This window comes from Ambystoma mexicanum, chromosome 5p (assembly GCF_040938575.1).
Source record: "Ambystoma mexicanum isolate Mex_15411 chromosome 5p, UKY_AmexF1_1, whole genome shotgun sequence".
In the NCBI taxonomy this organism is placed as follows: Eukaryota; Metazoa; Chordata; class Amphibia; order Caudata; family Ambystomatidae; genus Ambystoma; species Ambystoma mexicanum.
The window spans coordinates 1,018,268,528-1,018,286,184 of record NC_090930.1 but is presented as its reverse complement, the minus strand read 5'-3'; the positions used below and the strand labels follow the sequence as shown (position 1 = coordinate 1,018,286,184).

At 47.5% G+C, this 17,657-nt stretch overlaps 1 protein-coding gene across 2 annotated transcripts in view; it reads left to right on the top strand.

Annotated features, from left to right (window-relative positions):
* Positions 1-14,670, top strand: part of LOC138481372 (enoyl-CoA hydratase EchA19-like) — a 501,182-nt gene extending 486,512 nt beyond the window's left edge. For both annotated transcript variants that reach the window (XM_069613495.1, XM_069613494.1), the window contains one exon: positions 5,435-14,670. In XM_069613495.1, the coding sequence (XP_069469596.1) occupies positions 5,435-5,655 (221 nt within the window). In that variant the 3' untranslated portion in view covers positions 5,656-14,670. The remainder of the gene's footprint in view (positions 1-5,434) is intronic.
* The last annotated feature ends 2,987 nt before the right edge of the window (positions 14,671-17,657 follow it).

Genomic DNA, 17,657 nt, shown 5'->3' with positions numbered 1-17,657 from the left:
GGGCCGCCTAACATACATAGTCTTTAAACCTGGCGGGCGGTCTCGTAGCAGTTCTTAAACCATATCGCCCTCTGCTAGGGCTGACCCCCGCTGTCCCATTGGGTGGCTCACCTTCTCTGTCCGGCTCTCCTATGTCCGGCTCGCCCCACTGCTCCCATGTCCTGTCACCTGCTTCTGCCTCGTCCTGGAGGGGCGCGGGCTCCTCCTCGTTGGACTGAGATGCTTCATCGTCCTGGTGGCCTTTGCCATCAGTCCAGAAGTTGCATGGTACCGCCTTGAACCACAATGCATTTCGTGTCACCTGGCGGGATCCTCTCGTGACCGTCACCATGGTCCCATGCCTTGCACTGACGGTCCATGGGCGCTCTTCGTATCTGGTGTCCAGTTTGGACCTTGTCGGATTTTGCAGCATGGACCACCTGGTCGCCCACATGATGGTCGGATGGTTTCGCCCTCCTTTTTCGCACTCATGTGTGCATTGGCGCTCGTTCTCCTTCTCTCAGTGCGCTCCAGATCGACCTCGTCCGTTGTTTTGCTGGAGTGATGTGGGATCGATGACTTTATAACGGTGCCATACATGAGGTCGGCTGGCGGGACACCTGTCGTGCTGTGCGGGGTGAGCCGGTAATTCCTCAGAAACCGGTACAGGTCAATTTTCCACGGGCTGGCGTTTGCCTTCGACACCCTCAGCACTTTGTTCAGGGTCCTCATGAAGCGTTCCACATCGCCATTTGCCTGGGGCCATCTCGGCATGATGTGGTGGTACTTGATGTTTAGTTCTTGTAAATACTGTTTGAATTCCTCCCCTGGAACGTGGACCCATTGTCGCTCTTGATGGTGGTTGGTAGACCATGGGTAGCGAACATTTTTTCGATGGCAGGGAGGACCACCTCTGCCGCTGTGGATTCCACTATCTCGACCTCTGGGTATCGTGAGTGATCGTCGATAGCCACCAGGAGATACAAGCCTTCTCGTAGTTTGCAGAAATCGATGCTGATGGCATCCCACCGGCCACAGCCACGGTCCGCTGACAGAATGGGTTCCGGTTCAGGCGGGGCTCCGGGTATTTGGCAGGGTAGGCATGTGCTTATCAGATGTTCGACCTGCTCGTCAATCTGTGGGAACCACACCCGGTTTCTGATCCGAGCTTTTGTTCGCGCCATCCCTTGATGTCCTTCATGGGCCAAGGCCACTATCCTCCCTTGTAGGCTCGGCGGGATGACAATTCTATTTCCCCTGAGTAGCAGTCCGCTTTCGGTGATCGATAAGTCTTGTCTCACGGTGAACATCCCAGATAGGAAGACGTTCGCCTCGACTGTCCTGTTGTTGGTGTTCTTTATGAATGTCTTCCAGTCGCCCGAGAGGATGGCGTCTTTCACGATGTCGCAGCAGGTGTCTTTGTGGGTTTCCGACTCGATATCCTCAATGCTGACAGCCTTGGGCCTCATGGCTCGCACCACCTGGCATAGGTGCTCCTCGGTCTCTTCAGCCACTTGGACCTCTTGTGAGGTTGCCGCTCGCGGGTGCCTTGAGAGAAAGTCCGCCGGGTTTCCACTTCCCGGCTGGTACACCAGCTCAAAGTTGTACTGCTGGAGATTTAACAACCATTTGGTGATACGTGCCGGCGGGTGTGACGACGTATCCATGAAGATTGGCAGGAGGGGTTTGTGATCTGTGATCACCGTGAATCTCCGTCCGTAGAGGTACAGATGGAAGTGGCGACACCCCCATAGCACAGCAATGGCCTCCTTCTCGATGTGAGACTATCGCTGTTCTGTCATCGTGAGAGCTCTTGAGGCGTATGCGATAGGCCTTTTCTCCCCGTCTCTGGTGACCTGCAGGAGAATGGCCCCCAACCCTACGGGGCTCGTGTCCACGAACAGTTCTGTCGGGAGCTCAGTGTCGTAGTACGCCATCTTCGTTTTAACAGACAGACTCTTTAATGTTCTCTAAAGCCTCCTGGCACTCCTGCCCCCATTCCCACTTGGTGTTCAGTTTGGTCAGTTCACGTAGGGGCTCCGATAGCGTGGCCAGATTTCGGATGAACCTACCACAGTAGGTGGCCATGCCCAGGAAACTGTGCACTTCAGTGGGAGTCAGTGGAGGACTTGCCGCCTGAATGTCCGCGACTTTCTGGGGGTCAGATGATATGCCTGTACTGCTGAACTTGTATCCAAAAAAAGTGATTTCCGATTTGAAAAATTCACACTTCTCCTTGTGTATGGTCTGTCCAGCGTTCTCCAACCTGCCCAGAAGGATCCGGAGCCTTTTGAGGTGTTCTTCCCTGTTGTGTGCGTGAATCAAGATGTCGTCGCTCACATTGAGGACACCAGGTATGTCCCGGATGACTTCTTGGATGGTTTGTTGAAAAACTTCCGCCACCGACGAAATCCCAAAACTCAGGCGTTTGAGAAGGATGTGTTGAGAAGGTTGTGATGTAGCGAGAATCTCTGTGAAGTTTCAGCTGGTGGTATCCCGCTTTTAGGTCGACTTTCGAGAACACTTGCGACCCTGTGAGGTCAGCCACTATTTCATCGATCGTGGGTGCAATGTGGCTTTCCCGCTTAATGGCAGTGTTCTGGAGGTGCATGTCTATGCAGATCCGGACTTTTCCGGGCTGTTTGGGCTTTCTGGTCACTACCATCGGGGAGACCCATGTGTTGGCCCAGTCACCTCCTCAATTATTCCGGCCTCTTCTAGAGCTTTGAGCTCCTTTTCCACCTGTTCTCTCATGTGGAAAGGTGTTCTCCGGTGCCTCACTGCCTTTGGCTGTACAGATTCATCAATGTGAAGCTTGATGGTCTTCCCTTTCAGGCATCCTATCCCCTTTTGCAGCTTGGGGTAGTGCTTCAAAAGGTTCTCGACTTCCTGCACTTCATCGACTTGGCAGATGAACTTGACCAGACCCAGATCCTCCGCCGCGTCCCCACTCAAAAGGCATTCGATCCCTGCCTTCACGACATAGATCTTTGACCATAGCTTGTTGTCGCCGTGGACTAGAGTGGTGCAGAATCTGCCGTTGACTGGTAGGGGCCTCCTGCTGCCGTACGCGAACAACAGTGTGTCTGTGTCCTTCAGCTTCGGTTGGGGTCGTAACGTTTGGAACATGTTTGTGTGCATGACGTTAACCGAGGCTCCCGTGTCGATGGTCATCCACACCTGCTGGTCTTGAATGTTCACCAGGCATTTACGCCTTCGGAGGTTTTTTTTTTGTGGCACCTGCCCCTGATCTAGCATCGATACCAGGTAGACCTTCCGTCCTTTTCTCCCTTGTTCCTTTCCGGCTTCATGGTGGGAGCCTGGGACGTCATCACCCTCTTCCTCAGTCGAGGAGTTGGCCGCTTCGACCGGTCTTGCGCTGGCCTGCTTTTTCTTTTTGTTCCCACTCCTTTCTTGGGGACTCTGTGGGGGCTGGGCCATGGTGCCCACTGACTGGCATACCTTCGCATAGTGGTCCTTCCTGCCACACGCCCCGCACGTGGTGCCTTGTGCGGGGCAGTTCTGCCGCCCATGTTGCGCTCTGCCACACCATCCACACTCCGCGGGACCCGGGACACGTGGTTGCAACCTGTTTTGGGCGAAGCTGCCACCGGACTCGACTCTTGTGAATTGTCTGTTGGTAACATGGGACACCATGGCTGTGTTGAGGGCCGGTTGCAGTTTGTGTAGCGTTGCCCCCATGCTGGAGGCCCTGGTATGTGCCAGTTCTCTTTGTCGACCCAACTCGAGAATCCGTTGGAGGGAGATTCCTTTCTCAGCAAGTACCATCCGCCTCAACTTTTCCGACTGGATACCATTGATGACTTGCCTCCGGATCTCCTTTTCCACATTTGTGAATTCACAGGACATGGCTAGTTTCCTCAGCCGTGTGCGATAGGCGTACAGTGTTTCTTCCTCTGCCTGTATGGTGGTGCAGAATATGAAACTCTCATAATCGGGGTTTAATTGGGGGAGGAAGTGCGCCGTCAGGGCATCTTTTGCACTTGCGTATGCGTCCTGGCCATCGTCAACGTTCAACGAGTTGAATATGCGCAGTACCTCATCCCCCACGTTCAACAGCAAGTGGGACCTCATTTTCCTGGCAGTTGTTATGTCTTTACATTCCATCGCCATTTCGAACTTCTGGATCCATAGCTGCCACCTGGGGCCAACTGACGACGGATCTGTGAAGGGGTCAAACGGCTGGATCAAACCTGACGTGCTCCCTTGCGGGCGGGCCTGTGCTGATGATAACGTCAAATTTGCTGCCAGTCTTGATGGTGTGCCCGGTCTGGGGGTGCACGTTCCGGTCGCCATTGTAGTGCTTCGCTGGCCTCACCTCGGTGTTGCACCCTGGGCTGCAGTGGCGAGATCCAGCGCGCTCACACGTGCGCACGTGCTGTCGATGTAGGCGTGGCTTGGTTTTTGGGCCTCCTCTGACCTTTCCCGGATCATCAGACCCCTGGGATGCGTCCGCAGAGTCTTGGCGCCACTCCGTTTGTGCAGGCTGCCGAATGTGGTGTGGGGATGCTTCCTCCAGGATGCGCGGAGAATAGAGAGAGAAAATAAAATGTTTTGGTTTTTTTTGGGGTGGGGGTCACGTGCCTGTGCCCCCCACCGGGTGTCCAAAAATTGCTTGGTGCTGGCCGTGGGCCATCCGTAGCTCGTTGGGCAACGAGCGCGCGCGTGTTGGGTAGACTACCTCGTCGCCATTGTTAGATCCAGCCTCCGCGGCTCTGCGCGCGGGGAGACTGGATCAGCTGGGGCTAGGCCGCGCGGCCTGCGTGTCGCAGCAAGAGCCGGAGGGAAAGAAGACACGCTGCACACGCTGCTGTGGTTTGCCCGTGACTCTGCAGCCCCCCCCCCGTGCTCAGGGGCGGGGCTTTTATTAGGGCGGATATAACAGTGTCTATGCAAGTATAAGATTTATAAAGCATAGACCTAGCTGGAAAGCTACTGAGGGTTCAGGAGTGTGGGGAGGGGCAACAAGTAAGGGGTCATGGATAGCAGAGGAGGGGGACTCTAGAGGGGAAGAATTGAGTAAGAGATCAGCAGTTCCCGAGACATTCTTTGAAGAGTACAATCTTCCTGATGTGTAGGGGAGGTGAGGAGGGCAGTTCTATCTACAGTGGTAACTTATTCCAGAGACAGGGTGCATAGCAGAAAAAGGCTTGTTTCCTGCTTTTTATTTCTTTTGCTTTTTTGTTTCAAGCCTGCCAATGTTGTGGCTTCTGCTGTTGCGCTGGCCTCCAGAGTTTCTCAGACACGGAGTGAGGTTTTGTGTGTTTAAACAAACGGATACTGGTTGTGACTGCTTTGTAGGTGATGCAGTGTGTCTTGAACACAAATAACAGAATAATAACCAATACTGTTTTATTTTATGACTGTTGCTAATGCTATGCTGGTGTTCCAATAGCTCCATCCTTACACCTCTTACCGTATCTTTTTATTTCAGCCCTTAAAAGCGCCTTTGAACTGGCCGAGCAGATCTCTGCCTTTCCTCAGGGATGCCTACGAGCTGATCGAGCCTCTGCCTACCACAGCACCTTTGATGCCACCTCCTTTTCCGATGCCATGCAGTTTGAATTCGACAATGCCAATCACGTACTTGCAGACGCAGTCAGTGGAGCCAACAGATTCAACTCAGGGCAAGGGAGAGGGGGAGCAAAGTTGTAGATTAAAGATTGGTGAAAACACAGGACGTAGTGTAATGTTAAACATTGGGACAATTTACCATTTAATGGTTTTGTTTAAAAAAATAGTACTTCTTTTTTTAAACTTGTTTGTTTTGGTTATTCCCTGGTGGTGGTGTAAGCAAAGCTTTTCAGTCAAAACTATTTTGATATGAAGTGAAGATAGGAGAGCGATGGAATGAGAGGAGGGACACACAGCCTGTGGGTGGTGTTTGGCTTTTTAGCCACTCATCGATCGCCCATGGCTATACTAGCTCCTGAGGCCATTTGCACCTTCCAGTTTCCCCTTTCAAGCCAAAACACTTCTGCTGCGATCTAGACATAGGCTTTTTAAAGAGTTGCCAACATTATTTCTAAGCAGTCTTCTGAAAGATAATAGCTTATTTGAGGCTGTAAACCAACTCTTGGTGAAATTAAACTGTCTTAGCAAAGTGTGCCTTCAGGCAGGAATGTCAATTGGGGATTGCAATGGGTAGCAATTGCGACCCCTGGCAACTCCTGTGCGACCATTGGCTCTGCCTCTGGTCGGCGACCCCTGGGGTCTTCAGAGGCAGAGAGAAATCGAAAGTAAAGAGGGCTCTCAGAAAAAAGATTTATTTTTTAAGTCGGTCTGACTTCAAAATGAAATTATTGCTGTTACGGAGAATCGTAATGGAGTTAATTTGTTTTTGAAGTTAGACTGGCTTCAAAAAGAACCCTCTCTTCCCCACCACCCACTGGACACAGAAGGCTATGTCTCCCCTGCTCTGCTCATAAAAGGAACAAGAGCTAGTTCTTTGCTTGCATAGAGAATGGGAGAGAGGTCTGCCTGCAGAGGAGTTCCTCGAAGCAGGAATGGAGTTGGAAAAGGGCGAGTAAGTGTTTTTTTTTGTAAATGTGTGTGCGTGCGTGGATGAAAGTGTGTGTATGCATATGTATTTAATGTAATCTGTGTGAGTGAGTGCATGATGTGTGGGTAGCTGGGTGTTTTAGTGCAGTGTAAATGAGCATGTGAATGGTGTGCTTGTGTTAAATAACCAGATTACTTCACCAGGTGCCTCAGGGACAAGGAAGAGTAACGTGGAGGTAATGCTGAGCCGAGGGTTTATTTAGGGTTAAAGGGGAAGGTTGGATCGATATTTGATGTGTCAGGAGGGTGGCGCATGTGGGATGTGTGCTTTCACATAATGGGCATTCATGATAAAGCAGGCATGATGTGTTATTAGTGTCTAGACGCGCATTTCGATACAGCGACTCTAGTCATTTCTTAACGTGACATTACATTTTTACAGGGCATCTATGATAATGCAAGCAGCATAAGTGTTAATAGCTGTCTAGACTGGCATGTGGGTGCAGCCAGTCAAGCCATTTCTTACTGTGTCATGGCATACTTTTCTGGGCATCTATAATGAAGTAAGCATCATAAGTGTTATTAGGTGTCTAGACTAGCATTCTGCTGCAGCTAGATCAGCCATTTCTTACTGTGCCTTGACATTTTGTCCTGGGCATGTCTGATAAAGCTATCATGATTAGTGTAATTACCTGGCTAGACTGGCATTTGGGTGCAGCCAGTCTTTACTGTGGCATTGTATATTTTTCTGGGCAGCTGTGATAATGTTGGTGAGCAGGTGCAAGTGGATCTAGGTCACATGGTATAAGCCCCACCCACCATCTTAGCCCTGCCTCTTCATTTCTGCTCTTAACTCTTAGATCAAGGGTGTCTTTCGCCCTGGGCGTCTGAAGGACAGACAAAGAAAAGGGCAATTCCTGTTTGGACCGGGGGGAGCCAGGCCCTGCACCCCTGCTCAGACAACAGGTAAGCATGCACAGACATGTTTTCTCCCTCCGTCCCCACGGGCCATCCCCACCATCTCCAGGCTACACCATCAACATAGCCCCTCCTCTAAGGCATGGACTCCGCAATGCAGCAACCTCGCCCATATCAGCCTCAAGCCCATCAGCACCCCCTCACCGCCCACAACACAGAAGTTGATGCTCACCAACATACGCTAAGATATCACCCATGCATCAGATATCGCCAACCTCATCACTACACATGATCTTGATGCCATCTTCATCAGAGACGTGGCTGACACCAACCTCCAGCAACATCCTAGACGTCCTTGTCCCTGACAACTACATCATCCAGAACACAAAAACCAGCCGAACAGGACAGGCAGAGGCCTCGCAGTCATCCACAAGGCCTCATGGCCCTGCACCAGACTTGACGTCGACAACATTGGCTCCTTCAAATGCCTCTCCTGCCACTCCCAGCTCTCCCCACAAAGGACACTCACCTTCCATCTCATCTACAGACCACCCAAACCCAACAAAGACTTCATCAGAGACTTCACCGATCTGGTCACCACCATGCCCCTCGTGCACGCCAACATCTTCCTAGGTGACTTCAACCTTCCAGACAAAAAGGCCATCAAGCTGATGAAGGAAACTCTCCTCAGCATTCTCAATACCCTGAGCCTAACTCGGTGCACGAAAGACCCAGTCCACAAGAAAGTTAACATCCTCGACCTAATCATCACTGCACTGCCTTCCCTCCACTACAGCTCTCCTCTCCCACTAGACTGTCTGACCACCTGGCCATGCCTTTCAACATCCTGCACACCGGTTCCATGTAATAATGTCGCCACAAAAATATCGCCATACAAAAATATAGCTGAAAAATGGTCGTTTTTTTGTGGCGACATTATTGCATTTTTTGTTTTGTTTTTGTTTTTTTAAAAAAAAATGTTTTGCCCCTATCGCCACATATATGGTCACCCAAATAATATCGCCATGACATTTTCGCGGCAATATTATTTACGGCAACCATATATAAGGCGATATTAATACCTGATACCCTGCACACCACCCCAGTCAAGCACTCCCAGCAGAAACCATCAGACTAACCAAGTCCTTCAAGAACATCCCAGTGGAAGCCTTCACCTAAGACCTTGCCATCGTTCACCTCACATGGACCGAACACCCCCAACCAAATTGCGACTCTCTACTGGAAGTACTTAACGCACCATCTCAGCCCTCATCAACCGACCGGTACCTCTGAAACAATGCAGCTGCAAACCGAAACCGTCAGCACCCTGGTACATGCAAGAACTCAACCTCTGCAAAAGAGTCATCGGGAGACAAGAGACAACCTAGTGCCACTCCAGGACTGCATCCGACCAGGGGTTCCTGATGGAAATCCAAGCAAGTCGCCGACAACGAATCAACACAGCCAAGGCCGCCTACTCAGAACACCATAGCAGAAGCTGACACCAAAGCAGAGCCCTCTTCAAAGCAGTCAAGCACTGCGTCAACCCGCTACCTGACTCTGCCATACCACACTCCATCGAAAAATACACTGCCAGCAGCACTTTATTCATCGACAAAATGATAAATATTCGCCAGCACATAGACACCAGCTCTGCATCCACACACCCACCTCACGTCCCGCCTTGCAAAATCTTCCCACTCTGGACTACATTCAACACTCTCTAGAGAGGACCTTGTAGAAACACCCTCAAAGCCACATTGTATGCAGGCGGCAACCTCCGAGCATCCATCCCCAAGACCCACCCTGAAGAAGCTCTTCTCCCCTATCCGAAGATCATCAATCACTCCCTAACTCAGGTCATTGACCCTAAAAACAGGGCAAATCTTCCCTCTACTAAAGAAAAACACTCTGGATTGCGACAACATAGGTAACTATCGCCCCATCACCCATCTTCCCTTCCTAGGTAAGATCATTGAGAAAGCGTTAGCTGCGCAACTGCAGCAACACATCAACACTACAATCTCCTCCAAACCTACCAATTCGGGTTCAGACCAAGATGCAGCATGGCAACGCCAACCATACAGGTGGTTGACAACGCCCTCAACATCCTTGATGACAGCCACCCTTTCCTCCTGTTTCTACTCGACCTCTCGGCCGCTTTCGACACAGTTGACCACCAGGCGCTCACAGCCACGCTACATCGGTGCATGAGGATCAGCGACCTTGTCCTACGCTGGTTCAAGCCCTAGCTCGCCAACCATCAGCAGTTTGTTCAGATGGAACGCCAATGCTACCTGTCAACTGTGGAGTCCCACAGGGTTCTATCCTCTCCCCAGTGATCTTCACTCTATACATGGAGCTGCTAGGAGCCCTCCTAGCTACACACAACATCCACCAATATGGGTTCCATGTCTTAAAATCGCAGCAAAAATGGGTGGTTATACAAAATATCGTGGCAAAAATGCAGTGGTTTTGCTGCCACAATAATGTAAAGGATGCGGGTGACATCCCCGCAACCCCTGGACCCATGATACCAATTAAGCGGAGCGGGGGACACCCCCACAACCCCCACTCCCCTTAAAAGGTATAATGGGGTACACCTTTACCGGGTCAAACCACAGCATTTTTGCAGCAATTTCTTTTACCGGTGACATTTTTGCGGCAATTCTATTACCTGATACCCCAATATGCTGTCGACACACAGCTATACCTCAAGATTGACATCCACAGGCTCAAAACCTGCCTCTTACTGATCTAGTCTTGGATGTCCAGTGCATACTTGAAGCTCAACCCCTCCAGGACTGAATTCCTACTCCTCACCAACAACTTTGAACACCCAGACATAAACACCTGGCTATCAACCATGAAACCTGAGAGCTTCACACCCCAGCTCATCTCCTGTGCCAAGTCTTTTGGCTTCCACATCAACAAACACCTCTTTTTCAAGATACACATAGCTAGGAAAATTCACACAGCTTGGTATCGGCTCTCCCTCCCGTGGAAAGTCAAGCCCTTCCTCCCTCCGGACAGCTTAAGATCCACCATTCAAGCACTGGCCCTAACCCACCTGCACTGGGGCAATTGCCTCATTAAAGGCCTCCCTTGTACCCCTGAGAAGTGTCCCACACTCTGCGGCACACCTCATCAAGTGTCTACGCAGATACAACATCACCCTGGCCCTCATCGACCTTTGCCGGCTCCCACTGAACGCACTAATCACCTTCAAGTCTCGCTGCATCGTCTATAAGGTAGTCGCCCTCAAGTCACCCAGTTATCTCACGGAGAAACTCAGCATCTCCAGCAGACAGTGCGCCACCAGAAGCCCGGACATGTGCAGACTTGAAATCTGTTGCTGCAAAAAGGAAAGGACCAGAAAACAAGCCTTCTCTGCCTATGTCCCAAGACTATGGAACCTCCTCCCTATCAGCATTTGACTTGCCCCCATGCTCCTACAATTCAGAAAATAACTCGAGACCCACCTCTTCAAGGACTTTCTCCTCCTCAACACCTAGGCCATCTTGTTGTCCTCTGTGCCATCAGACTCGCAAGATGCCTCCCCTCCATCTCCTCCTCACCACCCTGTACAGCTGTATCCCTCCTCTGTGCCTCTCTGTATCCATCCCTGCTCTGTATATCTGTTCTGTTACCTCTTAAAAGCGCTCTGTTATGCATTTGTATTGTTGTATACCTCTGTAAAGCGCTCCATTGCTTCTCGAAGTAAGGTCTGCGCTCAATAAATACCATAATAATTATAATAGAGAAGTCAGCCTGATAAGTGTTATTAGGTGGTTCAGAAGGGAATTGCCATAGCATTTCGGTGCTGAACTGCCCATGTGGGCGGGACAAAGACTGATATGCAAATGGATATTTCCCATCTGTGACAGGTACAATGAGGTGAAGTGTGGCTTCGGACACTCGAGTGTGTACCTTCCCAAAGAACAGGTCAATGGGCCGTGTTCGTTCTCGCATAGGGGCACCTATGAACTATATTTTGATTGTTTAAGGGACTTCGGTTTAGTCACCCTAGGTTTCCTAGGGTCATCCAGACGTGGACCCCTTGCTCACTGTGCTCAGAGAGGCACAGCTCCACCTCACTTATGAGGCCCAACTAGGTTGAAACACGTGCATGGGGTTGCTGTTGGCACTCTTGTTCAGAAGGGAATTGCCATAGCATTTTGGTGCTGGACTGCCCATGTGGACGGGACAAAGACTGTTATGCAAATTGATATTTCCCATCTGTGAAAGGTACAGTGAGCTAAAGTGTGGCTGTGGACTCTCGAGTGGGTACCTTTCCAAAGAACAGGTCAATAGGCCATGTTCCTTCTCGCAGAGGGGCGCCTATGGACTACATTTTGATTAGGTGGTTAGATTGGCATTTTGGTGCTGCCAGTCTAGGTATGTTTTACAGTGGTATGGCATTTTTTACTGTGCATCATCAAGGCTGCAGCGAACGTAAGTGTTATTGCATGTCTGCCCTACATTGTGCAGCCAATTTTTACATGCTTTCTTATGGTGGCATTGCATTTTTAATAGCAAAGCAGTAAGAGATCTCAGCGGGTTGAGTGCTCGCTGCCTCTATCTGTGTGTGATCTGTAAGTCGCAGGTTCAAATCCTGGCAAGACAAACTCAGCCTTTAATTCTTCTGAGGTTCATATGGGATGATAATTGTATGTAAATGTGAGCTATGTACAGCGCTTTGCGAAAGCGTGATTAAAGCGTTAATGCTCCTGTGCACTGAAAGTGACTTGCATCTATTGGATTTTTGGTTACTGTATTATCGCAGAAACTGGCAATGTAGGGCATCTACTTTTCATATAATGACAATACCCGCAGCTATAATTGTCTTATAATGGAAGTAATTGACCATACAATGCTGAAGTAGCATATCTATGGCAGTGCCTTGGCCTATTTTTGTGTGTGTTTATAGTTTAATAAAAACATTAACACATTTTAATCATATACTTTAGAACTTTAAAAATGGCAATAAATTACTTAATGCAAAACATTGTAAACATTGCAGACATTAATTCATTCAACACAATGCAGTATAATATAATATACTATATACCTATCGGGGCCTCCCTTTCTAACCCCCAAGATTACATTGTCCACCTATCTGACAAATGACTCTCTTCCCTGCTTCATTATAGTGGACTAATCGAGAAAAAAAACATTTTCCCCCAACTTTTCGTTTATCGCTATTAAAATATTCACTAAAGCAATGGTCATTGAGAGTATCCATACAAAAGCCTAGCCCACATGACTTCACTATTTAAATTCTCCAATCTTCTTATGAACTTTCCCAAAAAGATTTTGCTCGGCCCTGGTGTTGCGCTAAAGCCACTGCTTTAGTGTTTCTGCCTCCCCCGACTTTTTACAGAGCTGAAAATGTCTTTCTTGCCATGTGATCCCTTTTATGGGAGCCCACCTTTTGTAGGAAGCCTAGTAAGTTGGATTATTACAATGTCTTACCCATGGGCACCATGGCTGCCAACATGTCTAAACTTCAATTACTACTGGTCTAAAACATTCCGATTGCATTACAGCAACCATACCCGAGACTCACTGGTTTCCTATCAAAGCTTGTTTGGTCTTTAAAACTTTGTCTATCGTAAGCTAATGCATCTATAAGGAGGCACCACTCGCCCTCAACAAATGTATCACTCAAAAAATGTCCCAGTTTGTGCGCTCTGATCCAGTGCCAGCACTTTGCCTGCTCCCCTCCCCCGCTTCAAGAACAAAAAACACTGCTGCTGCTGTCAGTTTCTGCGTCCCGGCTGCATCTCTTTGGAACTCTTTGCCCGATCAAATCGGAAACGAACAAACCTACACTACAAAAAAATTGTAGAAACCTGGTAGTTTGATAAATAGGAGTAAAATCTGACTTCTGTTTTGCTACCAATGCTTCCACTAAATGTACTGCTATTTTGCTTATCTACTGTACCAAGCGCTGTGATACCCTTGGGTCTTGGTGTTATAAAAAAAATGGAAAATGAAAAACAAATGCGCTTGTAAATGTAAAGAGATTTCGGCCCTGGGAATCACATCTCCTTATATATTCTCAGCTGTATGGTTAGCTGCCTTTGTTGTACATCTTCACTGGGCTTTCCACCAATGTATGCTTGTCCGAGTCCATTTCAGTAAAAATTGGGTCACAACACTCCCCAAAATTGCTCAATGCTTTGTCATAATTATTGCTTAAAGATATATTAAAATCTCCAAATAGCGATCCCGATGGTGGAACCAATATTGCCTCTGCCTGTGTTGTGCTATTGGGTCTAACCCTATAATATCATGACCCCATCCATGGCATATGAAGGCAGCACCGTTGTTAAAATGTGGTTTGTATCTAAAATATTCTTGTCTCCTGCAGTACGTATTTGGTATTTTAAAATGTTTAAGTTTTTGTACCTTTTCTTTTACTCCTGCATGCCACTTTCAGTAATGTCACCAGGGTTAAAGAGGAACTGATGTCATCCGGGCCAAAGGTCAAGTGACATCATTTCCTGTTATGTCACTTCCGTTACCCCAGGCATTTTGGTGAATCAACGTCCCTGCCTTCAGTCCCTTGATTTATAAGCAATACCTGTTAAAGCTAGTAATGGCAAAACCAATTGTTTTGGCTTTGGCTCGTATTAGGCATTGGCCACGCATTGCCGTAACAGACCCATGTAATAACAACATTACCAGATTTGTCTACCTTAAGGTCAGATAATGGGTACCATTGTGAGGTTCCTGGAAAATGCCTATACTATTCCTACACTAAATACACAAGCGCTCCAGACGCCTTAATCAGGCATTTTTATTTCCTTTCACATGCAGACTATTTCATGTCTTTGTTGAAGGTAAATGATCTATTGGATCACCTGTTAAGTTGTCTGAGTGATTTACAGGCACTGTGCTTTCGGGGAAACTTTGCTTTCATAGCATGTGATGATGAGGGCATATATTATACTCTTGTGTGTGATGGAAGAGAAATGGCGATTGCTGTGAAATACTTTCTGCCTTGCATTAGTCAGAGTGAATGATTTTTTTTTAACATAGGTTTGCTCAATATGTGAAGAATTGTATGTTAAGAATATGTTTAGTTATGCTGCGTGCATGCAGTGTTTTGAATTACACTGTACAATTTCTGTGCACCAAAATTAAGTAGCAGCACACTTTAAATAATACTTGATAATGAAACATGCACAGTTTAAAGTAATGTAATGAATCATGAAAGCGTTAATAAACTAATTCTAAATCGGAGTGGTTCCCTATCATTATTTTCAAAGACATGCATTGGGAGACCTGTACCTTTCCCTATGATAGAGTAATATCTTTCATTTATTTCACCATGCAATCCATGTTAACATGTGTGCGCATGTTTTAAATGTATTGATGAGTCAGTTAAGGATTATAGAACTAATAGCTAAATGGATTTGGGGTCATGTTAACTTTGTCTATTGTTCTTGTGGGAACTCTTCTTGCAAACCTTTTCTTTGCGGTCCACCCTGTCAAACGCCTTACCTCCTGCTCTGGGCATAGCCACACACCCTTTTCTGTCGTACCCACTGATTCCTGGTTTCAACCACCCACTACGTCTATCCTCATTCCCACTGCCCCCCCTTGAAGGGGCAATACCTTCACACCAACTAGGCAGTCTCCATGCTTATGAGTTATCTGAGTTTGCCCACGACACACTGCCTTCTATACCATGGTCCACTCCTGGGAAACAAGCTGCTGTTTCATTACCAGAAAAACAAAAACCCTCCATTACGCTTTGAGAGGGCCGAGGGGAGTTTTGCATTTCACTTGTGAGGGCCCTTAATCGAGTAAAAGCACATATATAATGTGACCATATTTAAGCAATGTCTGTCCTCCATGCAAATAGTTGTCCCAGAAAATCTGTTTTAACCAATGAAGATTGCGAGCAAAAAGAACAGTAATGTTTGTCCCTTATCACCTTCCCGTAGCACTCCCTCCCCAGGAAAAATCGAGTACTGTAAACTATTTTATTACACTTTTACCACGGGGTAAAAACCTGTTTTTTATGGGTTTATTGATTAAATCATGATGTGATCTAGATAAAATGAAATAAAAGTTCTGTGTAACTTAAATTGCACTGCATTTAATTCTCCCGACTAACTGTCTGTACTTTCGTACCTTTAGTCTTATTCAAGCTTGGAGTATCCTAGCTTGTGCGGCGGGTCAGAAAAAGGACTCTGACCAGAAGACATGTTCTTAAAGGGTTTTATTTAACTTAAAGAAAACTCCTTTCTGATCCTATCTCTCAAACGGGAGTTCCCTTCCTAGCAAAATATACGAAAAGACTGGCCATGGCCCATTTGATGGTTAGGGCTTCTGATTCAACTTTGGCATAGGCCTGCTCTCTAGGAAGCACTTCCTACTAGTATATAGGACAGGATATTTAAAGGAATAGTGTGCTCAAAGATGTTATTGTCCTGAGCGTTTGGGCAAGTGGTTTAAAGCAATCTGTGATCGATCCAAAAAACATTTCTTATGCACCTTACCATAGTTTTCTGTTCTGTTCGAGCATCAAATCTTTATCATGAGGCACACTGTTCCTTTCGGTAGAAGAAGCACATTCGACTCACCTTGCATCGCAAGGCTTTGGCATCAGCTTCTTGCTAGACCACCGTAAAAGATTACAGGTTGCTCCTTGTTGCTGGTACCGCCAAAGGGCATACCGGTCCCGGGCGATTGTCACACATCAGCGTAATCGTGATACATCCGTTTAGTTGTATCTGCCACTGCCTGTTTAAGAAACCATCACTCGGTATCTGGAAACGATGACATTCGGCGGAAAGGAAGAATATAGCTGTGTAGAAAACATTACGGAAATATATTTCAGTAGCCGTTCTTTATTCAAATGTATCTATTTACCCTTTAATTCTGCACCGGGTGTAACCTAATAACGAACACAAACCAGAAACAGTGCAAACACAAAGAAAACATTGTGGAAAGTTGGAGTCTACGATGTGCTTGAGAGGTTAGTGCTGTGGAGTATGTTTAGCTCTCAATGGGATGCGGAAGCTGACGGAAGAATTCGAACAACACATAGACGACATTATAATGGAATATTAGCAACGAATTTGGGGTTTTGGTGGAACCTGGGATAACCCAGACGTGGACTCCATGCTCACTGTGCTCAGAGAGGCACAGCTCCACCTCACTGATGAGGCACAACAAGGCTGAAACACGTGTATGGGGTTGCTGTAGGTACTCTAGTTCAGAAGGGAATTGCCATAGCATTTCGGTGCTGGACTGGCCATGTGCCCGGGACAAAGACAAATACATACACGTTGTGTTTGCATGTCGTCACAATATGCCCCAACCAACAACCCATTACAATGTAAGCAAGCAATAGCGGTCAGAAAATGAAACCTTGACTCGTTCATCTTCAAACTCGTCTTCAATAAAACTGACATTTGGTATTTCCATTGTCTTGGCGTAACACAGAGTGTCCGCTCAGATCAACATTTTCATAAAATGAAATTACATGTTCCTTTGCCCAGTTTTGAAATGGTGAACCTTATCATTTTTGCAGGTATTACACACCTCCCGTCCTTCAATCCATTGCGAATCCTCCCTTTCTTCCACTGACGAACAACAATTGAACCTTCTTTGAAGCGCCTATGCCAAGTTTCATTTTTGGTGAAGGAAAGCCAGAAATCAAAAACATACTGTACAAGGCGCGTCGGTGTGAACTCCCCACAAGCAACATCAAAGGTTGTGACCTTCACTCCATGGGAGCAATTAGCAGGGCCGACCAATGTGGCATTTGAAATATCTTCGAAAAACAAATTGTTTCACCAATGCCGCGCTATTGTGAATACTTTTTTACTCTTCTATATTGACAGTGATTTAGTTATTTTATGACAACAGTTCCAGTTAGGGTCCTCACCATTGTCACGTCTGCATGCGCCCTGTTTTTGTGGAGGAATGTGCTCTGCGGATAGCCTGAGACACTAACAAGTCAGAAATCCAAGTGCCCTTCCATCGCCACTGTACTTCCCGTGCACTAACAAATGCATAAGGAGAGTTGGTATATCCAACCCCTTGCAACATTCTCATACTGGGTAAATGACGTATAAGCTAAAGGGGGAGACGTTGCCACCCCGCCTGCTAATGTGTATACTTTGAACTCCATTTTGTGTCCTTCCAAACGCCATCTTTTCCTAGGCCCTCTGCCCCTCTGGCGAAATGTTCACTCTCCCTCTCCCAGCGCCGCA